This window comes from Gavia stellata, chromosome 24, assembly GCF_030936135.1.
Source record: "Gavia stellata isolate bGavSte3 chromosome 24, bGavSte3.hap2, whole genome shotgun sequence".
NCBI lineage: Eukaryota > Metazoa > Chordata > Aves > Gaviiformes > Gaviidae > Gavia > Gavia stellata.
In genome coordinates this window covers 2313779-2339848 of record NC_082617.1, presented here as the reverse complement: position 1 = coordinate 2339848, position 26070 = coordinate 2313779, and the positions used below count along the sequence as shown (strand labels likewise).

Sequence of the window (26070 nt, the reverse complement as noted above, 5' to 3'; positions counted from 1 at the left end):
AACGCGTTGGCCGGCAGCGGAGCGCTTTCCGGCCGCGGCGGGACAGGACGGGACCGGCGCGGGGAGGGGGGAAAGCGGAAGAGAAGCCGCGCGGGGGCGGGGCTTAGCGGACACGTCGGAGGGGTGGGGTTTGCCGGAGGGGCGGGGCTTACAGCGCGGGGTTGGCGGGGTGGAGGAGCGTTCTCGTGGTGGTCGCATGGTGAGTGACGTGCCGGGGTCAGGGTGGCCTCGTGCCAACCCCCCCCCCCCCCCCCCCCCGCCGCCTGAGGGGGCCCGCGGCTGCCGCCCCCCGGGCGCTCTTGGCGGGACGCGGGGGCCTCGGGCCGGGCGTGAGGCGGCGGGGGGGCGGCCTGTCAGCGGCGGGGTCCCCGCGCGGGTGCCGGAGGGGGCAGGCAGCCCCGGGCCGGCCCGCGGCCTAGGGGAACAGCGGGCCGCCGGCCCGGCGGGGCCTTTCCGAGGCCCGGAGGGCGGCCTGCCGAGCTGGCCCCCCTCGCTGGGCTGCGGAGGGAGCCCGGCGGCTGTGCGGAGAGGACCCCCGCCGCGGGTCCCCGGGCCCTCGGGGCGCAGGGAGAGGCTCCCGGGGGAGCTGCCGGCCTGGCTTCGCGGGCGGGAGCGCGTTTGTTCCCAAGGTGACAGCCGGGCGCCCTCAGCCGCCATGTGCTGTCCTTGCTGTGAGCGCATCCCGCCGTCCCTTCTGCCCCACACCCGAGGGGCAGCCGTGCCCCCTCGGGGGCTCGGTGACCGGCCTGGCTCCAGGGTTCGGCTTTGCCAAAGGGTGGTTTCATTGCTCTGCTTGTGCGGCTTGGTAGCCACCCTGCAGATCGTGTCCCTGCCCATGGCAGGGGGCTGGGAGCTAGATGATCTTTAAAGACCCTTCCAAGCCAGACCATGCTGTGATCTGGGGTACGCTCTCAGGGTGGGAAGGTTTGGGACACACGGGCGCTGTTAAGCTCCAGATTTGGTTCTCATACTTGTAGGTTACCGAGGGGCAACAACTGCTGTGTAATACCCTTTCTTCTTAGCATCAGAATAGTTTCTTGATTTTAAAAAGCTGACCCTCGTTAAGCAATTTTCCACCTTTGCCTTGTAGCTTGAGAAATATGCCTCTTTTGTTGTTTGTTTTTTTTTTTCCTCTTGAAAAGCTGGTATCTCTAAGTGCTTTGTGAGACCCACTGCCTTGTCTTTTAAATTTAATTTCTTCAGAAACAGATGATGTTGAAATGCAGCAAAACTGACTGCAGGGGAAAGCAAAATGGCAACAAGGGTTGAATAATTTCTGGCTTTGGATATTTTCTGGCACTGGTTGGAAATCTGCAATAATAGTTACTTTTAGGATGTTTGAGTCTGAGCACAAAGTTGCCAGGTCTGTTGTAGCACTGCGTTTGCAATAATTTGGGGATTTTATTGCAATGCGAATACAGCATGATTGGGATATCAGTGATTTCACTTCTAAAGGGAAAAGACTAGGGGGAGTATTAAGTAGCTTTTTTATTGCGGAATGTGTGATTATTTTAGAATGAAGCCTGCAAAGGGTCAGAAGCCTTGTTTCTGTTAAAACCAACACACACATGCGCGATAGTTATACAGTAATTTGGTGTAAATTCCTAATGGGAGCAGATTGTTCTATCTTGATATGGCAGGGGGACATGAACTTCAAATAGGAGATGTGGTTCTTGTGTTTCTTAGGTGAAGAGTTAGTTTGTTGCTTTGCCTCCTTCCCTATTTCTATCAAGTCGGCAGTCAAGATAGATTTTTTAATTTTTTTTTAAAACGGTGAAGACCTATGTGGCTAAGTCCTAGTGTTGCACTTGAATTTAGTTTTTTTTAGGTACAGGTAATGTTATGTCTGTACCCAACTTTTTCCTTTTTTTTTTTTTTTTAGTACAAATTTTAACTTGGAAACAAAAACTTAATAGTTCTGGTACAATCAAGGATTACTGTCCTGTGAACAACCTCTTAGCTGAGAACCCATCGTGCTGTCCCACACTGGGATTCAGCACTGGCAAGTCTTCATGTCAGTGAAGCAGGTAGGTAGCTGGTAGGATTATGTACTGCAGGACTACGGCAAGCATCGCATCTGAGTCCTGGCTTAGCCATTTCTCTTTTTTTTTTTATTTAAACTTTGTTCATAGCCCTCTTCTGCATTTGTGTTCGCAGTGGGCTTGTGGGTCCACATGAGTTCACAGTCATAGACCAATTTTTCCTGTTTGTGCTCAAATTCCAAGCTTCAGAATGCTTAGTAGTATGGCATTTTGTGCAAAGGTGGATTAAACTCTCTTCACAAGTATTTATTAAATTTACTTTTAATCCGTTTGATCTTGACTTGCCTCTGCTTGAGCCTGAGGTAAATAAAGCTTTTGCAGTATTTTTCATGAGTAACAATATGTGATCTTATAGGGTAAGTTAGAGTTCAATTTAATGGTCCCAATTCATATAATTTATGATGTAATATTTCCTGAGGCTTTCATCCAGCTGTGGATTATGCATTACTATTTTTCTATCCTTCATTAAAAAGGGGGCATTGGAAATAATATGTAAATATTGCTATTTAAATGCATGTTGGCTTCATAACTGTGGATGTGTTGGTGAAGCAGACTGTGACTGCCCAGCTGCACAATGCAAAATTAAAGTGATGCTTTTTGCTACAAACACAAAAATTTTGTCAGTAAGCAGGTTTTATTCTTCTTCCACTACCTCCCCCCACCCAAAAAAAAAAAAAGACTGAAAAGAATAAAGCTAGCAGGAGTTGCAGGCTCCTGCACAACTTCATATTGAGAACTGAGAGATTTTGTATGGCTGTTTTCTACTGAGACTTTAATGCTTGTTGGAAGTTACAGAGAATTATTTTAATTTCTTATCAGATTTCTAATCTAGAGCAGCTTTTTTAACTACGCTGAGAATTAGAATAATTTGTGCCAGTAGAGAGGAGGAATTAAATAAGCTTTCCAAGTCACTTTTGCGTGTTTGCTTTTTTGTTTTAAAGGTATAGTCCCTGCCTCTTGCTCTGACCTGCAGTGGTGCACGGACCAGAAGATTTGTGTTTTGGTTTTTTTCCCCTTTTTAGAAAAGAGGTTTGGGAGGATTCTTCTCTCACTTACCCCTTTACAGTGTAACTTCACAGTCTGGATTAGTGAGACAGTCTATCCCCAAACAAAAGCTTAATGCTCGAGAAGGGAAGGTGTTGAGCATACTAATCTTCAACAGTCTTCTAGAACAAGTAGATGAGAAGATCTACTGTATTCACATGGTGAGTTTTGAGTCAGGGCCCTAAGGAGCTTCCTTTCAGCTGTCTTGTCCAATCAGACAGAAGACAGAACTTTCTGTTCTTCGAACTAAAATGTAATATTTTCTCCTTTCCTTTTTGGTTTCTGTATTTGCTATGAAGACCCCTCTACCCAACAGGAAAATTTCAAGCCTCTGCAGACCTGCCTTCTCCACACTTGGCTGAAGGTCACCCTGAAAGTTAGCAGTATCCTGTATCAGAATTTTGTGAAGTTAAGCTGAAGCAGACTGCCAGGGTGAACTTCTCCAAAAGTCTGCCAGGAAATCACTGGGAGTCTTGGCAATTTTTTCTTAGGGAAGGTTGAAAAAGGCTCCATCTAGTTGATGTTGCTTTTCTCTGGAAAATCCAATCTTAGTTAATCTACTCCATTGCCTTTCGTTTCAATCTAATTTTCTGGAAATGTTCCCAGTCAATCCCAGGGAACTCGAGACCAATGATTTTTTCATTAACCTTTTTTTCAGCTGAAAGCTGGAATCTGCTAATGCAGAGGATAATGGGACTGGTTATTGTAAACAAATTCAACTCCTATTTTGCTGCGCTACAAATTAACTTTCTAAAGCCTTTCATTTGTTGGTCCTGGAATTAGACTTTCCTGGTTTAGAAGCCAATCTAGAAGCGGGAGGCTGTGATGAAATACCTCATTTTTGTCCTTCCTTCTGTGTTTCTACATTCTTTAATGCCGTTGTCCCAACATAGGTTTCACAATGCCTTTTCTTCCCTCTGTCTCACCAGTTCATATCTGCAAGGGTCCTGTTGATTTCCAGTGGCACTTGAACAACCGTGATTGCTAGATAGAGCAATTGCTTCTGTGGAAAATATTTTAAAAATTTTTTTGCTCTTTGACTCTGCACGTATATAATATTAGAAACTCCCACAGTCCTCATTGTACCACAGATGTGAATGTCATTTATAGTCTGTTTAAAAAGTTGTACATGCATACAATCTGTTCACTCTAATGTTTATCTAAATTAATATAGTAGACCATGGTAGCTCTAGATCACGGGCCAAAATGTAAGTGATTGAGCATCTCCTGTTCTCACTGGATGCTCAGCACATCCTGATATCAAGCCTGAGAAGCTGGAAGAAAACTAGGAAAAGAATACAGCTGTTCTGCTGTGAAACTTACAGCGAGTGCACCAAGTCATCTCCTGAGACTTCCTGAGTGCTACTTCACTTGAACAAAGCCTTCTTTTCTCACACATGCTCATTAGTTATCAAGGATTCAAATCTCATTACTCTGATGAAGGTACATGAGCTTGGAATATGAGCTTTGTGATATATTTAGCTGATCTTTTGGCTAACCTGGATAACAGAAAGCTTGACAGTTGGCTTTTTTTTTTTCCCCTCTTTTTTTAAATGCTTAATGCGTCTCTTCTTGGGGGAAGGAGTGTGTATGGTAAATACACTTCCAGGCTTTTTCTCACGTTAGAGATAATTTAATTGGACTTGAATCTGTAGGATTAAAAAGTACTTTCAGGCCACCTCCAAGATGCAGTGCACTTCCTGAGCTTACAAGCTAATGCTTGTTAGCCAGCCGGCTAGCCTGCTCCTTTGTGAGCTTGGAAAAGCAGTTATTTGAAAGGTGTATGGCTTCAGCCTCCTGATGGAGATGCTCATCCCTGTGACCCAACCTGCTCCTTGTCTGATTTCTTTCAAGTGGTGAATGTACTCTTTATGGGAAAACCGGAGCAGCTCTGTGCTGTCCGGTGCGGGCTGAGTGCTTGGCCTCAGTGCGCTGTGCAGCTCAGCAGGTCCCTGCAGCTCCTGGCTGGGTTCCTCCGTATTGTGTCTGGACGGAGGCTGGACTGAGAGCCGGGGATCCGATTAATCAGTTACTGCCTCAGTTAACTTTTCCTGATCTGAAAGGCATTCTGCTAAAGAGTCTTGACAATGTATTGTCACAGCTTGACTGCGTTTTCAAGCTTGCGTCCTTTACTTGGGAAAGAAAAACACTAACAAACGTGGAGCGGACTCAAAGCCAGTGTTCGCAGCAGGCAGGTGATCCCAGTTCATTCTCCTCCAGCCCTCGGGAAGTGACCGCAGCGGCTGCTGTCAGCATAGCACTCCGTGGGAGGGCAGCGAGATACCATGCGCGTTTCCGATATGGTAAGTAAACCCTTGTACATCAAAGTGATAAGGGAAGTAGAAGGACAAGCTCCTGAGGAACACACCCAGCCTTGGAATACTGTGGAGGTGAAATGCAACTCATGGCGTTGGTCTGGTTTTCTCAGCTGTCTCCTTTATGGCCCCCTTGTTTGTCTGAGCACCAGGTCTAATGGATTTGATAAGAGACTGAGTCATGATTTCTGGGTTCTCTGCCAGGAGAGTTTTATACAAATCAAGTTACCATTGGTTTTGGTGTCCTCCATTAACCTGGGATAAGACATTGTCTCACAAGGATGTATAGAACCTTAATGTTTAAGGTCATGTCAGGTGAGACTGAAATATGCTGGAGGAATATGTTACAGGTGCTGTCAAATTGAAGCCTAAACAATTTAAAAGATAGTTACAAGTTTTACAGCTGCCTTCGTGTTTCTGCTATCGGTTTGGTTGTACTTGTAAAGCCATTTTTGTGCTGCTCACTTCATATAAGGCATAAACAGAGTAGTGTCTATAAGGTATCCTGCTGTAGGGATAGTAAAGCCTAATACGCTTTATTCTGATGGTTTGGTTCTTTTGTAAGACACAGTAGTTTAAAAAAACTTTTGGCAGTAGCATGACTTTCCTTAATTTGCTGAATTCCTTAAGTAAAACCCTCCGGTGCATCACGATAGTAGGATCATGTGCACTGCTTGCCAGTTGATCCCTGTTTGTGCAACTCTTGCTTTTGATCTTGCTTGAAGCCACTGCCCTTACAATAAGGGCACTTGTATTGCAGAGCACAGTACTGCTATACTTCTTGCACTTCTCCTTTGTCACATTTTTTCTTCCGTAGCAATTGCTGACACCAGCTTTCCGATGAGAGGGGTCAGAGAGCCAGCTACCCTGACAGGATTTGTCTTGTACACATTGTTGAAGAATTTCTGCACAATTTATGCTATTATTATGATATTATTTATATTGCATTTTATTATGATATTATTGTTATTTTTTACCACTCCCCCAAGCTCCTAAAACCTGGCCTATAGCTTTGAAAATGTCACATTTCTTCATTATGGGGTAGATACTAAAGGAAACTAAGCTTGTTTTGTTACAATATCCAAAAGCAAGCAAAACACTAATTTCTCTGACAGAGAAATTAATTTTTGAAAAGTGTTTTGTGTACCGTGTTTGAAAGTCATCTCTGCAACACATCTAATCTGGTCAGGGAGTTCTAAAATCTCTTTGCATTTTTGCAAAGATCTCATGAGGAAGACTCAGGAGTTGTTTTCGCTATTACGCGGAGCTTTATGTGAGCATCCCAGTCCTTGGTCTGGTCCTAACATGATTGGTTTACACCTTCGGTGGGCTGCATAGTCCAAGCAGGAAATGCTTATCTTGGGTCATGTGAAATCTTTGGCTGTAACAATAGGGATTGTCAATATTTTGTGAGGGATGGTTTCACCCTGAGTAGAATGTAGCACAAATCCCTGCTGCTTCAGCCCTTACCCTCGTTTTGCACAGCTAGGAGAAGCTGAATATAAATGTTTCCCGCTGGCCATATTGCAAGTAATGGGTTTGGTTTGAAATAGGTTGCAGGTCGGGCAATAAATAGGCTTAAAGCAGAGTAAAAGTGATCATAGCTAAATCCGAGCAGTAGTTAATGATTAGCCTTTGATATAGATAATGATATGCGTTCTGCTTGTCAGCATTTTCTGAAGGTTTAGAAACTTTGATCCATCTCAGACTTGTTGCCTGTTTGGAGAAGACTGCTCTCCTGGAGGCAGTAGATGGAAAACCTGTCTCTGGAATAGTAAGTCCTCAGCTTTTTTTAGCTCTGAATCATTTCTGCTTTAGATTAACAGCTCTGTGGCAGTCCAAGGGCTTGGACTAGATGAAAAAGGCAGTGTTCGAAGCTTTTTCTCAGAGTGGTTTATTGTCACTCATAACTAAAATAAGAAAATTATTGATCACTATTTGTTCTAGCTTTCCACGCCCTAGAGGTAGTCCTGTCTGAAGAGCTGTCATGAGGCCAAGGCTCCTCCAAAGGCAAGTTCCTTCCCAGAGAATGGCTTGATTTGATTACCCTTTCCCTCTTCTTGGTATCGCAGGAGATCTTCTGCCTTGCTGAGTTGGCAAAGAGTGAAGGTGGGATTGTATTTTTGCATTTCCAAAAGTGAAAATGTAGAGGTGCTCCGTTCTGTGGACTAAGGCTATGAATTCGTTCTCTGAACTCTTACAAGTATTTGCGTTACTACCTGGAAGCTATTTGTATGTCACACGTTCCATCCTCTTGCTGTTATCCGAGATCACGGAGCAAGAGTAGGGAAGTGCCTGTGGTGATGTATATTTTGGTCTTAACTGTCTGCCGAAACAGAGATCAACTTCCTGGTCTTAATTAAAAACACAGTGGAATGGATTTTGCTGATGATGACCTATGTTCTACCTTGCATTTTGCTCAGAAAAAGCTTCGGGCTTCTCAAAACAACAGGTGTTTTGAACAAGTGAAGCACAAAAGAATTTGATTCTTCGTTGTGGTAGAACAAGCTTTTGTTTTGAGGGAGAGTCGTAGATGGTGACGCAAAATGAAATGAACACGCATTCATTTCTCTTCTGCAAGCAGGGAAAACATAAGTATTCTTTCTAAAAGTCAGTCTTGCAAACTATTAGGTCTTTAGTGAAAAGCCTGTGTTTAAAAGGTGACCCTGACATGTCAGACTAGGAGTTGGAAGTCCCAGCATATTCCCATAGGAGCTGACATCAACAACGCGTGGCTGTTGCGGCAATGTCTGGCACAAGCTGGAACGTGACAGCTCCAGGGAAGGTGAATGGTTGAGTGGCCACTTTAAAATGCTGCGTCTGCACATGGACACACATCTAATGAGTAATTGTAGACAAACAACTACTTGAATATGAAAAGAAAGGAGTGAAATGTGCTCCTGGGATTGTTATTCAAGGAAGCTTTCACATGTGGTGGAAGCTAATGCACAATGAAGGTGTTTTTCTGTGATGAGTGTGTGGTAGTACTGGACACAGAAAAAAGTATATGAATTACTTAAACCAGTGTGTCTCATATCATATGTGTGGAATGGATTCCTAAAACTTAATTAACAAAGAGTTCTGGAGGGCAGTTTTCTTCTTGTCCAGATTCTCAAAACATACCTGAAAGCCAGTTCAGAACTTGTACAAGTGTTGCCTTTTCTGGGCTAAGTCTGGTTATGGCATTGAAAAACAGCCAGAGGGGAAAAATGAGCTTATTTTCTGCATGTGGAGGTTTGTGTAAATGGCTAAGTTGTTATCAACTGATCCATTAACTTAAAACTATCTTTGTTACCACTGCACTGCAGTGCCTCAGGCATTGCCTGAGTTCACTGTGGGGAAGATTTCCCTGCCAAAGGATTTGCAGGATGTTCAAGAACAGGAGCTTTTTAGTTCAACTACAGGAGCTGTATCTGGGTCCATAAATTATGGCCTTGCTCTCCAGAGCGCAGAGCAGCTCCTCGCCATCTCTGCAAGAACTGGTAAGTCCTTGATGTGTGCAAGTTATCAAACTACATGTGCAGTCGTCATGCTCAGGGGGTAATAGGGTGCTGACTGGGCAACCGGCTCCAGCTGAGCTTGCTTGAGCAGTGAAGTTGGACTAGATGATCTCAGGAGGTCTCCTAAACCTCAACAGTTCTGTGACTAAAAATCTTAACCGCAAGTCCTCCTGCGGTGACATGTGGAACGAGGGCAAGTAGGGTAAGACCTCTGGGAATCTTCTGAATCATCTGTGTTGATGGACTTTAGGCTCCCCTTTTATGAGGCCTGTAATAAACCGATGCCATCCATTTTATTACCCTCAGCATTAGTTTTATCTGCATGAGACAGGTATTTATGATGTTGCTAGATAGCATCTGTAATCTTGCACCTGTATTAAAGGCCAGGTAATGCACTTTTAGGGCACATTGAGTCACATTGCAGTTTTGCAGCTGAGGAAACTTTTGCGTGCTTACTTGGGGATGCACTTGCTGACCCCTAGTTTCATGTTGTGTCTCCTGAGATTATTTTACAGTCTTACAGGGCTTAAGGCTAGAAGGCACCATTTTAAATAAATCTGGTCAGAGCTCTTTATACTGTTTAGTGTGTGTCCTTCCCACTTCAACAAACCATGTAGCAATGGTTTATCAGGTATTAACTTGCGAGTAGTACCCTGTCTCACATCCTGACATATCTAGCGTTCCTTATAGATTGAATGCTTCTGCATGTGGCCACTGAATGGTCACAAACAATAATACAACTCCTTACCCTCTGGACAGAGACACCCTTTTTGTGTGAGACAGGCTGGCTCCTTTTCATACATACCAATGCTTTGGGTGGCGTGAACTTGCAGGAATCTGGATGATGAATTAGTGAGAATGATGGTGAATCTTGTGCACAAAAGGTGTTTTTTCATTTTAAGATTTACGTTTTCCCTTCATTTAAAAAAAGTCTATTGTAGGTAGAAGAATGCATACTAGAAGCTGTTCTTGATTAGGGCATATAAAATAGGAAGAGAAAATCTTCACTAGGCCTGGGTTTTCTAAGGAAGCAGAAGTTGTCTAAGGTACAGTTCCAAATATTAATTATTTTAGATTAAAAAGGTTTTGAAGAGTATTGCAAGGCTCAGGACTCTGTCCCACTTGTTCCTCAGCATATGATGAGGCAGCAGGATGTTACCTGCTCTCTGGCCATATGGGTAACATCTCCTTGGTCACCGCTCCTGTGCTTGGTTGTGCAACGTTTCTGCAGAAACCACCGCAGAGGACAAGGAAGTATCTATTTATTCAAGAAGTTATGTAATCTTGGAAAATACGGATCACATGGCACTTCTTTTCTGTCTCCTCTTCCCCACTGCTGTCCCATTTCTCTCTGCTGGTAAGCAGGAGGGTTAGGCAGCTTTCTTCAGCTGCCAAGAGAGTGCTAAGCAGTTTTCAGTGAGAGGGTCCTCGGGTGATTTCTGACTGAACATTGTGCATGGTAAGCAGACTGCACTCAGCTAGTCTGGCATCCCAACAAGGCCTGTTAAGCCACTGGGATTTAAGCCATTCTGCCTTATATCTGCTTAAACACAGCACGGTCCCTGGGGGGAAGAGGAGGCCTTTAGGTTTCTCCTCCCTAGATGCTGAATACTGGGTATTTTGTGACATGGCTATGTATTACTGTTTAATACCCTTGATGATCTGCAGAAGAGAGATGAAGCTATGATGAAGTGGCCTGCCAGACTGCGGTCCTGGGATAATTGCTTCAGAAGTCTTTGACATGCATAGGGAGTGCTGAAGAGGTTCTGTAGATGCCTCCTGGGAATTGCCTTTGATGGAAACTTGTTAGTACTAGCTCTGAATTCACACTGGCGTTGGCTATAAGGAATTTTGGTGTCTGACATGCTTTTGTAGGAGCCCTTCAGCCTGGATGTTTTATAAAGAAATAATAATATAGCATCCTCTGTCAGTTTTGGCATCTCTAATGCCATGCTTTTCTCTCCAGATGAGTGCTGTAGTCAGCTTTTGTATGGCATCTTCTCTGCTTTGGGAGCTGTGGGGCTGGCGTTCACTCCTCAGGTCTTGCATGTTCTGAGGTGCCTCAATTCTGCTGCTCTCCAGAAAATTCTGTGCTCTTGGGTGTCAGAAAAAGGGGATGACTGCCATCATCTGGCTAGACAAAAAGGAGAACAATGAACAGTGTGGAGCAAATACAGGATCCGAAGGGCTAGTGCTGGAAGAAATAGAGAAATGAAAACAGGGAGGGGAGAAATACTGCACATGTGCAGAACAGAAGAAATTGTGCTCGTGATGGGCTTGGGCATGGCAAGTCGCTCCTTCCGAGTGCAAAAGTCACAGGCCTGCTGCAGAACTGATCTGCTTTAGCACCCAATATGACACTTGCATGTCCTTGTTTTCTGTGCCCAGCGAGAAGAGCTGGCTGGAGGTGGGTGCTATTCTGTTGGAGCTGGAGCAGCAATGTGAAAAAGGGGAAAGTTTTGTGACACTCGGAGATGAACAGGCAAACTTTGAACTATTGAAGAGATCCTAATCACCTTTTAATTGGTGCCACCTTTGTACCATTTGAGTTCACTGTCTGCTGATACAGCACCTCACCTTTTTGAATACTGACTATGATGTTTATTGGCATTTGTTAGCAGTAAAGAAAACAACTTGTGGTTGACATGTCTGTTCCTGGCCTTTTGCTTCTGGTCAGTGGGTGGGTGGCTCTGGGCCAAGCGAGTTGTGCTTTGTTCCCTGAACTGCACTTTTGATTTGCTCAGCTTATAATAGTCTCTCTGGCTGGGGTTGTCAAAGACGGCCAAGGGTGGAATATGCTCAGATCCTTTGAAAGTGTCCCACTGGGGACTTCAGGTTAATTTGGGTTCACTCGGGTTGAAAGTACTTGCGTTTTATCAGGATGGCAGCAGGTTATTGCTGGTGTAGTAGAATACTTCAGTTCGTGTCATTTCTGACACCTCTTTCTCCAAAACTTGTTTGCTGTGTCCTGCCTGGCTGTCCTTTGTGTGGATAAGAGCCATGTACACACAGTTCACCAACCGTCCTCAGCTTCGTGGCAGCTTTCAGCATCTGTCCGTCACCCAAAAATAACTCCCTTGAGCCACACTTCTGTGACAGATGTGTGCTCAGCAATGTCTGCAAAACAGATGAGCACCAGGCTGCATTTTGCAAGCCTGTACCCTGTGGTGTTCACAGGAGCTGCCAGATCCAATTCCAGTGTCATTCCTAGTATCCTGCCCTTCCTACTGTTTTGCATTTGTCAGGGCAAGGACTGTGTTGCATTTGCAACGGCATGAAAAGGATCTAGTCAGATGCACCCACTGCTGTATTCTGAGCCCAAAAGCCTATTGCACACCTTCAAAAACGTTTTCGCTGTTAGCACTGTTCAGTAAGAAGCACCTTGTTGCTGCTGTACTGAAGAGATGGTGTTATTGTCTGCTGCCAAGAGTGGGGCAGCCTGGAGAGCATGTGTAGGTGATGACCCCGAGATTTTCCCCAACAGTTGGAGGCATGGATCGGTCTCCAAGATTGCAGTTCTTCTTTCGAAGGAAAATTGAATGTTCACTAGCCTGTGGGGGAATGTGTCCAGGATTCTCTTGTAGATGAGGGGTTTTTCTACTGATTTGTGTGCTGATGTAGTCCCCCTGCATTGCTGACCCAGAATTTGTGAGAAAAAGAGACAAACTGAGGAGCGATGGCATTGGTTCTGTCACCTCTTGCTAAAGGTCGATGTGGTCACTGCGGAAGTAATCTTACCTGCTCTGCTGTGGCAAGGACTGAGAGGGAGCCAGCACAAGCGGAGGAGCCGTTGTAGGATAGGATAGGATAGGATAGGATAGGATAGGATAGGATAGGATAGGATAGGATAGGATAGGATACGGTAGTTAAATTGGAAGGGACCTACAACAGTCATGTAGTCTAACTGCCAGGTTATAGCTTGATGGAGTTTGGGACCCTTTATGAGACAGCAGAGGATCACTCTTGGATCTTGATGCAAAGCTTTGTGTACCTTCCAGGTGCTCGAATATGGGCTGTATGTATCAGACTTCTCTAGCAGAAACGAGGTTACAGCCGTGAAAACATTGGCAAGGACTCCTCAGTTTTGCCATGCTTCTCAGCAGCATCCTTCATTTATTGCTTTTCCATCTCCTGTAGTTTCAGTATGGCTAAGCAAAAAGCTTGTCTGGAGAGGAGTCTGTTGCTCAGCCTATCTAACTCACCATTATTTTCTCCATCTGTACACATCTCTTGCCAGCATTTCTCAGCCTTTCCTCTGATACTATCAGTCTTACAGTCTTAGGTTTTCTGCTCTGCAGGATTTTTTTCTGCTGCCTGTCTTTTAATTGGGCCCATTAGTAATGACATGGGCTGTCATGATGCTCTGCTTCATGAAGTTCAGTGCATTGTCCTGTAAAGAACAGTCTGTCCTTAGTTATATTTTTTTTTCTTGTTCAAAGATTCAGAGATTTCCTGAGCAGTCTGCAGAAGCTGGAAGATTAGGAATGACTGTCCCCTTCTAAGGAAGCAGATCAAGCAGGGTCTCTAACAGAAGGTGACCAGACAAGTTTGCTATGAAAATAAACTCCATCAAAGGGATGTGATTGTAGCCATGCTGAGAGGAAGAGCTCTGGCCCCTCCTCTGGTAATGGGGATTGTGCTAAGTGAACGCGACCGGCTTTGCCTTAGTTGTATAGCTGAGTGTTGCTTTGGTTCAAAGCAAAGACCTTAAGGGTTGAACCAATGCTGATACTTTATCAACTTCTTTTAATCTTCATTTTAATTAAAAGTTGATTAATGTATATAACTGCGCCGAGCTGCCAAATAAAGTTGTGCAACTCCAGGAGGTCTGTGTGAGCCAGCATCTCAACTGGAATCCGCAGTCTGAAATGGGACCACTTTTTTTTTTCTTGCTATGTCCATGAGTGCTATGCGATAGTTGCTATGCGGAGGGTGCAGCCTGTCTCTTGGGGACAAAGCAGCCCTATAATGAGAGGGATAAACGTGTATTGGTACAAGTGTGGAACGTGGGAAAGAAGCACAAGGATTTGGTAAGAATAAAATAAGCCAATGGTGGCAGCCAGGAGCCCTGAAGGATAGAGGTTTGCAGCTCAGATAAGTGTGAGAAAACAGCAGAATGACTCCCCTTGGCAGGGCTCTCTTGTGATCTTTGCGAAGACCCGCAGATCTCCCGTGAGTTCCCCCAGGCACCAAGGAAAGGGCATGTACTCGCAGGGTGTGATTATTGGCCCCAACCGTGTGATCTGGCTGTGCTGCAGAGAACCTGAACTGAACTCTGGCTTAATCCTTCACCCTCAAACCTCCCTGCATGGGTGGCATGAAGCTTTGCTCCACTCTTCCCCCCCAGTATCCTGCCTCTAGGGTTTGTCAGAGTCGCCTTAAGAAAGGGTCTATCTCAGCCTGGGCAAATACTATAAGTTGTGGGCATGGCTCATGAGAAACGGAGCATTTTTTATATGCCATGTTCTCTGCTGTCACCTTCAGCATCCACGACTGTGCTGTAACGGTTCCAGCCTGAGATCCTTGATGGAGGTGATGACAGAGGATCAGTTTTCCTGCATGGTTTTCTCCCCTCCTGAAAAACTAACAGCCCTGTAGGTTATTTTTAAAAGCCCATTCTTCTGCTTGTGTTGTGTATGATAGCTGCTGAAGAGCTGGTCTCTACATGCTACCAGCTTGGCTGCATCTCCCTTCTAACGTCCCTGCTGACTGCTTCCAGCTCTGCATGTCACGGTCTGCCCAGACATCGTCCCCTTTCGAAGCTGAACACAAGATGTTGTCTGTAGCCCTGCTCAGCTCTTTTTTTGCCCATTATTCTCCGCTCCCTGCACTCCACCCTCTGGCATCTCAAGCTGGACATCCTCCAGAGTACCTGTCTTCTTCCTTCAAAAGCTTCTGAAACCCATCTGTCTAAATAGCTCTGCTGTATCCCTTCCACTTACAGGTGGAGAGGGAGAACGTGCCCTCTGTCACACAGTGTGTTTTTCTGCTTAACTTCGCTGATCTGGTGTGAATCGATTTGCAAGCTTTGCTGGTCATGGACAAAACCCAGGAAATGCAAAATAATGCAGCCTGACAACCTAACCCTCAAAATGTATTGGAGCTCCTCTCCTGAGCCATTCCCTTCTCTTTCTTGCTCTTTATCCAGACCCCTTCTAGTGTGTTGAGCTTTTAGGAAGCCTTAAACTTCTGGTAAAGGCTTTTGGTTGGGACTCTAAGGTAGTGACGCAGTACCAGGCCAAGCCACACAGTTCTGCTGTGACATTGCAAACATCCCTTAAATTCTTAATATAAAATTCTTAATAATTCTTAATAAATTCCTACAAATTCTTAATACAGCACTAAGAGCTCCTTCTTCAGGAGTTGCGTGAGGGAAAAACAAGAGTCGTGCAATTAAGAGGTCAGCAAAGCACAGTCCCTCCTTGTGTGTCTGAGTTCCAGCCTGGGGTTGCTGAAGCTGCTTCGGAGAGCTCCGAGGGGAATTTTGGCATTGGTGTATCTGTAAAGCACGTTATATTACATTATTGAAGAATGACCTATTTGTTCCCCATATCTTTAAAGTGTGTTTATATAGCTTGACCCAGGAGGGCTCTGGCTGCTGTCGCTGGATACTCCTACAATATGAACAGGTAGAATTGGTCTCTCCCTCAGCTGTGCCTTTAAACAACTCTGGAGCTAAGCCTGGGATCCTGGAGGAGTCACAGCAAGGCCACCTATTTGGAAAGGAAGCAGTTAAAGTTGTCAAGTTTGCCAGGAAATTGAATAAACTAGCAGCAGTGCTTAAGTCTCACAGTGACTAGCTCAGACCATTCAGGAGAGACCACAGTTAGAGCCAGTGAACAGTGCTGTAGTGTTTGCAGACTCCTTGCTTCCCTCCCACTGCCATTTACAGCACTTAAAAAAAAAAAAGAAAAAAAAAAAGACTGGGCTTGAGACCACAAGCTCGGAGCCAGTGGAGCTCAAATAGTCTGCCAGCTGGACTGCTGTAAGTAGAGCACTGATAGCTTTTGGTTGCCTTTTCCATTACTTACGTGTTTTATATGTAGCATTCCTTTGTGTCATGCAGGACTGAGATGTACGTCATGTGCAAGCAAGAGATCTTTGCCTTTCCAACTTGCTATTTTTAATCTTTTCCCCTTGGATTTCTCTCAGGCGCTTTCATTTTAATTCTTAGTAAATCTTACCAGATCTTTTTCACTTCTTCTTCAGGAGAAGAGAGGGACCTCCTGACCCTGTTCCTGCTACCAAAAGCATTGGTGGAGAGACCCTAGGTAAGAATCACTCCAGCTGTGTTGAGACAGAAGTCTGGAGGCTTCTGTACAGGAGCCAGCCCCGTTGGCATGGCTGGTGTGCTTGCTGCCGCCGCGCGCTGGGCCACAGCAGCAAGCACCGTCTCTGTTGAGCAAGTAACTAGTGTAAAGGAGACTGGAGAGGTGTTTTTTAAGGCTCTGGTCCTTTTGGGCAGAGCCAATGGAATTAGGTTTATTTCTTGCTTTTTCAGAACTGGCATGGGAAAGATGAGGCACTGTTTTGAAGGGAAGAGTTTGCTGTTCTAATGGGCCTTGATTTAGGGCTCCGTTGTTAATCCTGTTAGATTTATGATTTGGAAAGGGGCTTCATTCCTTTTGAATGTGTCTTTAAGGAAGCTCTGTTTGCACACCATGTTTCAGACTGAGCTGATTTGTAAGGTACTTTCTGGGACCTTGGCAGATCCTTCCCGTAGTCTCTCCTGTTTCTGCATGTCCTGTGTTTCTGCATTAAAAGGTGGATCTCCTTTGGGTGTCTGGAAGGCTGTTTGCCACAGGAAAAATTCTGTGATTTACTGTGGAGTGGCAGGATTCTGGATTAACAGGGCAGAAACAATAGATTGGGTAACTGTGGTGGAGGTTATGTATAATGGCAGTCATCTTATGGCTGAGACCTGCTTGAGAAGACTGCTTTGTGTTTGGCATCTCACCAGGTCCAGATCGTTTACCCGTTGTTTCTGTTGTGCACTGGCATAAGATACCTATCTTTCCTCCCCTTCTTTTTCCCCTGGAGTGGCAAATGTACCTTCCTTGTATGTGTGAGATGAGGCAACAATGGTTAAATGTTGGTGGAGGGTGAAAGGAAGTCCTAATGCTGAACTTGAGCTAACAGTTTGTTGTTGTCACATCCTGCTGCTGGCTGCACATCTCCCTGAACCAGCTTAGTTTGCTGAGCTGCCAAGGTGGCATTGCAGCAGGGGGATAGAAACCTGTATCTGAACAGAGCCTACCTATGTGCTGAGGTTGGTTCTGCTCCAAGATGATGGCTTAAAGTAAGAGAAGTCCTGTGTGTAGCTCTGAGTCTTGCTATTTTCTTTAAGAATTTGAGGGGTCATGAAATGGAGGCTGTGGCTCCTCTGACCTTGGGTGACAGCACCGAGGGCGAAAGAAACAAGCCCTGGAGAGAATTTCCTCATTCCTCTCTCCTGTCCCACCCTGTTTGTTTTCTTATGTGGTAAGCTACTGCAGAGTACAAAAAAACCCTTGTGTATGTGCATCCCTTGTAACAGTGCAGCATCGAGGCAGGTGCACCATGAGGTCTGTGCCCTTCAGGTGTGCAAATGCTTTGAAATACCTGCACCTGCTCCAGCCACAGCCTGTTCCAGATCCCCTCTCCAGGGCGTGCTCAGGAATCCACTCCAATGCCTCTCTTTTCTCTCTGTGCAAATATGTGGAACAGGCAGCAGTCAAGAGGTCAAGTCACCCATTCAGACAAAAATACCTGCTGCTGAAGTGCTGGGTTTGTACAAGACTAAACCTATTTAAAGAATTTGCGATAATAGAAACTGATGTGCGTGGATTTTTTTCCTCCAGGTATGGAGTCAGACTTGTTAAAAACAACGCCCTTCTTTTTGTGATACACATAGCTCCATGTCAGTCAGCTTGTCTCCTAAGAGTCTGTGCGAGCAAACCAGAGATTTGCAGCTTGAAATATTACACAGACATTAACATGCTGCTGCTGCTGCCCTAGATACTGTTTTTTACCCCGAGGCACAGGTAGAGACCTCCTAAGTTGTAACTCAGAGACTGATTGTACTCGGCGGTTCCCGAAGTGATTTATTTTTAAACAGAAATTTATCCATGTGTTGGTTTCCTTTAGTAACGCAAAAGACAGCTGAAGTGGCTCAGTCTAGGTTATTTCCTCTTATGCTACTTAATATCCCGTCCTTTTCAGGATCTCATAAAATGTCTTTCAGTGTTGGGTAACTGCAGGAGGTTGGATTTGGTGTTGGAGCACTGGTATAGCAGGGTGGGAAGGGGCTGCACAGGTGAGCATCAAGCATGCTTTTTGTAATCTGTACCAAGACCCTGCCCATCCACATGCATCCACTTGTGAATACTTGACCTCGTTGTTTGTTAATACACTGTAAATATCTAGAGAACGCATCCTCTATTTCTCCCTTTCTGAATATCAGTGATGGTAAATTAGTGAGAGGTTGGACACAATCCAACCATGAAGGGAGTTTTTAATCTGGTAAACAGCCAGGGCTTCTGTGGAGTCTATTGGAACCTGCAGAGTTTGGCAGGAGCGTGAAATCCTAAAATGAATAAATGATCCAATTGGACAGTAGTCACTAGCGAGAATGGTGCATCCAAAGCAAAAGCAATGTATCAGTCAACTGAAAGAGCAAGAGGGAGGAGACAAGATTTTGGCTGGGGGAACGGGGAGGTTCTTACATTACTTCTTTCCTCTTGCGGCACACTTATCTTTGATCCCGTGGTGTAAAGCACTTTGGCTGTTCTTCTTCCTTCCCTGCTGCAAAAGACGATTTGAAGTTTGTGTGTCTTGGCAGAGGATTCCTTTCCCAAGTGTTTGTATTTGGGACTTCAGTTCTAGCACTTGAACGTTTAACCTCTGAAACACTATAATCCTCAAAGCTATGCTATATGAACATCACAACGTTTGTTCTGCAGGTATCCTTCGGTAACGCTTTTCTGTGTCAGGTGAGCTGCTGCTTGCATTAGTCTCTCTCTTTTTTTCTTCTCCCTGAACACTTTTCTGAACTGTGTTTCTGGTCTTAATATTTAAGCACAAATCAGGAGCGGAGTGAGCTAAAAAATACTAGCAGAAATATGTACAGGGAATACATTCTGCTTTTAGCCAGTGACTTTAGGTTATATTTCAAGTTAACTTTCCAGGGGAGTTACTATGAAGTTCTCTAATGCAGAGATTGGCTGCAAACTTCATCTGCAGAGTGATGCAGAAAATACCTTTGCTGTGTGTTGCTGGTGTAGCTTATACCAGCTGACTTGGGTGCATACAGGTGCTTACTTGCATTAATTGAGCTCAGTGTTTGCAAGGAGTGTTAATTCTTTCTCTTGAGTTCTTCCACAGCACCGCTACCTTAGTTTCCTTCTTATCATCCCCAAATCTTTTAACTTCTCTCATTGCTCTTTTTAATTTAACTTCAAAGTCTTTTGAGATCACCCCGTCACTGATGCTGCACAAGGCTGCACTGGCAGTTGTGTTCTGGGCCACCGGTGATTCCCGGAAAGCTGTGTCACAAGGTCACTGTCTCAAACTGAACCAGCTCCACCATCAGCTGGTTGTCGTTTGGGTTTTGTTTGCTAGTGCTGCTTTCAGTTTAGAAAGCTCTTCTAGAGTTTCATTTCCCATCTCCAATCTAAATATATTCACACGTATCTCTTCAAACACCAAATTGTCTTTTAGCTTAAAAACCTCTTGTGTCCAAGTTGTAAACACTCCTGATGATTTATCTGGAAGGAAGTACATCTCCTCTCATTTTTTTTTAAAGTATGTCTCCTCTCATTTTTTAAAAAAATTTTTAATTGGATAAAGTGTCTGTACTGTTTTTTATTTCAGTCGGTTTTACTTGAGTGCTGGGCTAGACTGGGAGGGTACACAGTATTCCAGACAGGGTCTAGTACAGCAGTGTCGATACTTACTTATCTTTAGTGGTATCTCACCTGGGACTATGCTAGAGTTGCCTTTGCCTGGCTCTGCCGCAGTGACAGATGCTGTCGTTTCAGGACTGACTGGTATTCCCAGGTTGTTTTCTCCCCTCTTGCTGTTTCCAGCTGCTGACTTTTCGTTTCACACCAGAAATTGTCCCTGCTTCCATCCCAAGTTGTGCTGGGGTGCAGAGTGCAGAAGCCATGTCCACATCTAACCACGAGGTTTTATTTTTAACGTAGTGTGTCCAGACATACTTGATTTGCAGTAACCAGATTAGGGATTTGGACTGGCAGCCTTTTGAGTGTTTCTTTTGTGTGTAATGTTATTAGAGGGGAGATGTGACAATGTAAAGCTCATGGAAATGAAATTGGATTGCCTGTGGCTATTGCAGACCTTTGCCTGGTAATAGGTCTTGTACCACCTAACATAATTTCTTTGTTAAACATGTTCCCAATAAAATGCATAACTGTCAATTAAGAGAAATATTGTAATCTGATCCTTTAGTATATGCAATTTAAAATGGGGCTTGAGATATTTTTGCCTCTTGCATGACTGCAATTGAGAAGGGACTTGGGTTTTTTCCTCTTACAGATAAGAAATGTTCCTTTACGCTGAGCACTTGTCCCTATGTGCTATCTCAATCAGATTAGGCTGCCTTTCTGGCAAGAATGTTTAGGATGGTGCAGCAATATGATGATGTAAAGCTCAGAGGGACACACCTCCTTTAAATTGTCCTGCTGGCTTTGCTGTGTGTTCTCTGTAGTCAGAGTGCAGGACCATGAGGATGCTCCAGAAGTTTATCCAGAGGCAGTAGTTCTCAGTGGCTTAGAGTATTTTCTCTTGCAGTAGCAGCAGAGAAACCATACTCTGTTTAGTAAAGTGCTTCTTATTTTTTTGTTGTTGTTTTTCAGGGTCCCACTTTTCTACGTGCCTTTTTGAATATCTCTGTCGTAAAGATGTCTCACGATCACCACATGAACAGCTCCATGTTGCCAACCATGCATCCTCCTGAACATCAGCACTCAACGGCAGCCCCAGGACACGGTCATGGATCTGACATGATGATGATGGTAAGTGGAAGCGTCATAATTAACCAGACAGCTTTTCCTTGTCTGTGGTTCAGAGTAACTTGTCATCTTACAAACTATGCTCTTGAGAACTGGAAATTAAACTTAGCTTTGGAAGGCATGAATCAATCCAGTTAAAACACAGGCCCCGTTGTGGCTCTTCTGGAATGAAGGAGTGGCATGAGGCATGAGGTGATATGCAACACGAAATGTATTTCAGAGATGGAGATCCTGTGGCAAAATGGTCTTTTCTTGTAAAAACCTTTCTAGCAGCCAGCCTGGTGTCTGCTCTCTAGCCAGCTAAAGGCAGAAATGCAAAGTAAGCATTTTCCTGCAAGAAACGGAGATGGATGGAGTTCTCCAGGCTGTTAGTGTTAGCAAAAGCCTTAACCAGCACTGAGATGATTGCAGACTAATATGACGGACTGTGCTGACCTGCAGGCAACCAAGCTCTGTGCCTTTTTCCTCATGAACTTTAAGTACGTAGTCGGTTTGGGGAGCAAAGTGCTGCCAGGGCTCTTTGCCATGTTGGTGTTAAGGCTGTGTTGGTCCTGAATCCTGCTGCTCTAGCTAACTTTGACGTAAACAAGTTCAGACTTGTGCATGCTGGCCTCACTGAAGTTTTGCAGAGATCCTGGCCAGAGTTTCCATGGAGACGACTGTAGGATCTGTGTTTGTGCATAGCCAGTTCTAGGGACTTTTTCAGCTTTTTCTCCCTTTCCTAAATATACTTTTGGAGTGAGTTTCAGATTATTAAAACATGACTTTTTATGGTTAAACTTTGAAAGGAGGGGAGAGAGTGTGCATTTCCATTTCAAATGAGAATATACGCAGGAGTGTATTTTGCAAGCCTTCAGTTAAAGTTTGCCTGCCAGCTATGTGCCCCGAAGAAGGAATCAAGAATGACTGCTTCTACTTAGATTGCAAACAGTATCATAGCAGGAGATGAGAGGACTAGAACAGCCTTCCCCTTTGTGAACGTGGCCCCGTACAAAGCCCAGTAGTGCTGGTGGAACTGGCAGTCCAGGGTTGTCACCGATGTCCTTGTGAAGCTCCTCATACAATCTAACAGCTAAGTATTGGCATTCTCTGATCCGTTACTTTCCATATACATGCCATTTCTTTACAAGTGTCAAATGCTCTTATCTCCAATGGATAGTTACAGGACCCTGCCTTACCCTGCAACTGAAAACTGTGATTAATTGCACAGGATTTTGAATTAACATCGCACATAAAACTGTCAGGGAAGGAAGTAACTAGGTACAGCATCTTGGATAATAGACTGAACACATTTTAATGTATGCATATTTCCATTCCTCACTTGCACCAAGCAACAGGCTCCGTTTCAGCTGTGGTTTATGGAACTAGGCTGCAACGCTCTTTGGTTTGTGCCGGTTTTGTTTTAAATGTACAAATGTTAAATTCATTAAAGAAACGGAAGTACTCTCTAAAAGGTGTTTTATAGTAATTTCTGCTCTGGGTGTAATGAATGTCTGCTGATTCTTATGGATGGTGATATTAATCATAATTCTGATCTTCAGCAAATAATTAAGCAATGAGGGGAGTTCAAAGAGAAGTTCCTCTAGCTTCGTGAGTACTTTACATGTGAAAACACTGTATGCAACTGTGGTCAAGACATGCTAAACTGCAATTTATTTACCTGGATGGGAAGATTATATGAACTCCAGCTGGCCAGGTGATCACTGATGTCTCCCTTTCCCACAGCGTTCACTATGCAGGTTCAGGAGCCCTTATTTTCACCCAGGGGAAGCTGTGGTCCTGTTTTATATATAATACTCTTTGTTGTACCTGTATTTAGGCCTCTATTTCCCATAGGATATTAGGAGGTTCTGTAGGGAGACATAGTGTCTGCTGGCATGGTGCAGGGTGGGACCAGAGGATTCAGCTATACAAGCCCTTATTCATATGAGCTCATATGAGGTCAAGGTGGGGAGAAGAAAGTGCTCTGTACCCCAGCCCATGAGTACTCGTGAGGAGGCAAGGATGAGCTCCACGGAGACATCCCGAGTCCCTGACTACTTCTGATGCCGAGGAGAAAAGGAGCTCCAACGGCAAGTAGAAGGCACTTTTCTGTAGCAGGTACTGCAAAGGACAGTGCTTTCTGCCCAGCGGCACTGCCTAAAAGAGCTGCCCGCTAAAACTGGAACCTGGAGCATCTTTAGCCTTGTCTCGCTTGTGTGTGCTACACTAGATTTACTGAAGAGTTTCTTCAAGTCTATCTGGTGACCAACTGAAATTATCTAAGTTCTTGTCACAGTACAAAAACCTTTGGTAAATCTTGTTGTGAGCTCCATCTCAGGGTGAGGTATTCAGGCTCATCTTGATATTCTTTATGTTTTGGGCAGGCAATGACTTTCCACTTCAGCTATGAGAATGTGCCATTGCTGTTTTCTGGACTTACAATCAATACTCCTGGAGGTTAGTAAAACTGTCTTGTCCAGTTGCCGTTGTTGAATCACACAGTGTCTCTTTTGACACGTTTTGAAGCAAACGTCTTTTTTTGCACAGATACAATAATGTTTCCTCTTTTGTCAGAAATGGCTGGTGCTTTTGTGGCTGTCTTCTTCCTGGCCATGTTTTATGAAGGCCTTAAGATTGCCCGAGAGTGTCTGCTCCGTAAATCCCAAGTCAGCATTCGGTACAACTCCATGCCAGTGCCAGGTCCCAATGGCACTATCTTGATGGAGACGCACAAAACTGTTGGGTAAGAATTTCACTTGATTCTAAGACAAATTTCTTCAGCAGCTGGCAAAGGTGAAAACTGGGACAGAAAAAACTTTATGCAGCCAGTATTACTCTCTGCAAAGTATATTGACTCCTGATTGGGACACAGCTTGACGCTGGAGGACTCTGTGCTTGAGTCACTTGGCCACCCTTTAGGATGGGGGACAAAAGGAGAAAAGCAGCAAGGAGTCAGATAAGCTTGTTTTTTTCCCAGAGCAGTAATGAACACATTTGGGGAGTTCCCAGGAACAGAATTTGGGTGTTATAGCCAGCGACCCTGACAGAAAATACTTACGATCCTTCTGTTGACAGGTAGTCAAAGCCTCTACTCAGAAAAGAAGCCATTCTGCTTATTGAATGTGTGGGTAAAATAAGCTTGTAGAAGTCTGTTTCTCAGCTAAAAGTTTTGTCCTCCCAGCAAGTACCATGCTTTCTTTGTTATCAGACAGCTCTGTGGGGAATAAACACAGTCACAAGTGACAGATGCATGCAGAAGTCTATGTCCAGCCTGCTTTGTTATCTTCTCTGCCATATCATGCCCACCTTGGCATCCTGTCAGCCTAAGAGCTAAGGTTTCTCTTTGGGGATGTGCATTTTCCCGTCTGTGTCTCATGGATGCTGACTGTTCTTTGGGTTTTGTGTTCTCAGACAGCAAATGCTGAGCTTCCCTCACCTCCTGCAGACTGTACTGCACATCATTCAAGTTGTGGTCAGTTACTTCCTCATGCTGATCTTCATGACGTACAATGGATACCTCTGCATAGCTGTGGCGGCAGGGGCAGGGACGGGCTATTTCTTCTTCAGCTGGAAAAAGGCGGTTGTTGTGGATATCACGGAGCACTGCCATTAACACTGGCTGCTGCCCAGAGGCCTCTCCAACCCACTGCTCTATTGAAGTGCAGCCATCACGAGGACTGGATCATTCCTAAGCTGAAAGAGAAACAATACAAAGAAAATCAACTGGAGTTCACCACAAGTTCCTAGCTGGGGTGTAGGGATGTGAGGAGCTGGGGTATGCTGCTCCCTCTTGCTGCAGGCTGGCAGCAGGGTTGACTCTTGAGGGTCCCATGATAGCCATTCTTGGCTAGGATTTGCTTTATTCTTAGATTATGCCGTGATTGAAATTAGTTGGCTGACAGAAACGTAGAAATTATTCTTTTAAAAAAATATATTTTTAAATTGTAAATGCTCATCTGTGAGGGTTTTATGAACAGTAGGTAAAGATCAAAGTTGCCAATGGAGCCTACATGTGCAAATGGCTATTTTAATTTTACTTTTTTTCAATATGTACATAATGCCAGGGGAGGAGATCTCCCTGGCATTGTGGCTTTTGGGGCCAATGACACCTTCTGATGCAGAAGGACTCAGCCTCTGAGGAAGATTTGGTGCTGCACATCAGACACGCTCAGGTACGTCCTGGCAAGGGAATACTTTGACAGAAGTATGTGACTTGTGCTTCAGGGGGCTCTAGATGAGTCTGTCCTCCAAGCCCATCAGAGTATGATGAGTGTTGTTAATCTTCTGATATATCCAGCAGCTTTAGTCAGCTTCAAGTGATAACATTTGAGTTTGGCTGCTTTCAGTTCCCAATCACAGAAATACACGGAGTAGACGCAGGACAACAATTGTGTATTCACAGGGCAAAAAGATTTTAAATAAACCATTGAACCTGCATTTACTTCATGTTGAATTGCACCTGGATGGATCTAGAGCTAGACTCTGGTTTACTAAAACTAGTTCTGTAAATGAGGCAAGAGCTAAATAATGATTTCATGACACTAAAGGTTAAAATGTCTGACGAGGGCATTCCTTGATTGAGATGAAGGAAATAAAACAACCGTGTTCCTGTAAAGGAGAGATTTGGGGAAGGGAAGAAAGAAAAGATAGGACTAGAGCAGCCTTCGGTCTCTTCTCAGGTGAAAGTTGGAGCAGCTTGGGCTGATTAAAAAGTATTCCTGACCCAGATGACTCCTCTTTGTCTTAATAATCATGCTGTGACCATGTTAGCTTGGAGGTGCAAGAGTTATCCATGCCAGTGGTGGACAAGTGTTGTAGCGCAGTAAAGAACTTCCCATTCAGTGCTGTGAGCTCTACACATTTCAAGATAGGCTGTGACACGGGCAAGAATGGCTTCCTTCATGCGTGATGCCCAGAACATGCATTGGGTTTTCTAGAGAGCAGTTCTGGTTTAGCACTTTGTTATTAAACTGCTTCTTGTTGTAGGGAACGTTGTGCAGAGTATGGTGCAAAGCTGGAGTCTTCAGAAGGGCGCTGAAAAACAGGCACCGCTTTCAGACTGGGACTGATGTCTGGAATTTGCCATGAGAACAGGGAATCCTTTTGAGATGAAGTGTCTGGGCACATACAGTAGCAGTTTTTTCTCCAAAGATGCTACTAGTTGCACTGTTAGAAG

General features: G+C 44.6%; 1 protein-coding gene across 1 annotated transcript; it reads left to right on the top strand.

Moving 5' to 3' along the window:
- Positions 1-188: 188 nt before the first annotated feature.
- On the top strand, positions 189-26070 carry SLC31A1 (solute carrier family 31 member 1). The gene is made up of 5 exons (XM_059828734.1): positions 189-199; positions 20757-20915; positions 23279-23351; positions 23469-23637; positions 24306-26070. The coding sequence occupies exons 1-5, from the start codon at positions 197-199 to the stop codon at positions 24505-24507; spliced, it is 606 nt and encodes a 201-aa protein (XP_059684717.1). The 5' UTR covers positions 189-196; the 3' UTR covers positions 24508-26070.

What these genes read in the sequence shown, in the direction of transcription:
- SLC31A1 (XM_059828734.1), top strand. An exon ending in TACAATCAATACTCCTGGAG is followed by an intron (nt 23,352 to 23,468) that starts GTTAGTAAAACT and finishes CTCTTTTGTCAG; the next exon opens with AAATGGCTGGTGCTTTTGTG. An exon ending in GAGACGCACAAAACTGTTGG is followed by an intron (nt 23,638 to 24,305) that starts GTAAGAATTTCA and finishes TTGTGTTCTCAG; the next exon opens with ACAGCAAATGCTGAGCTTCC.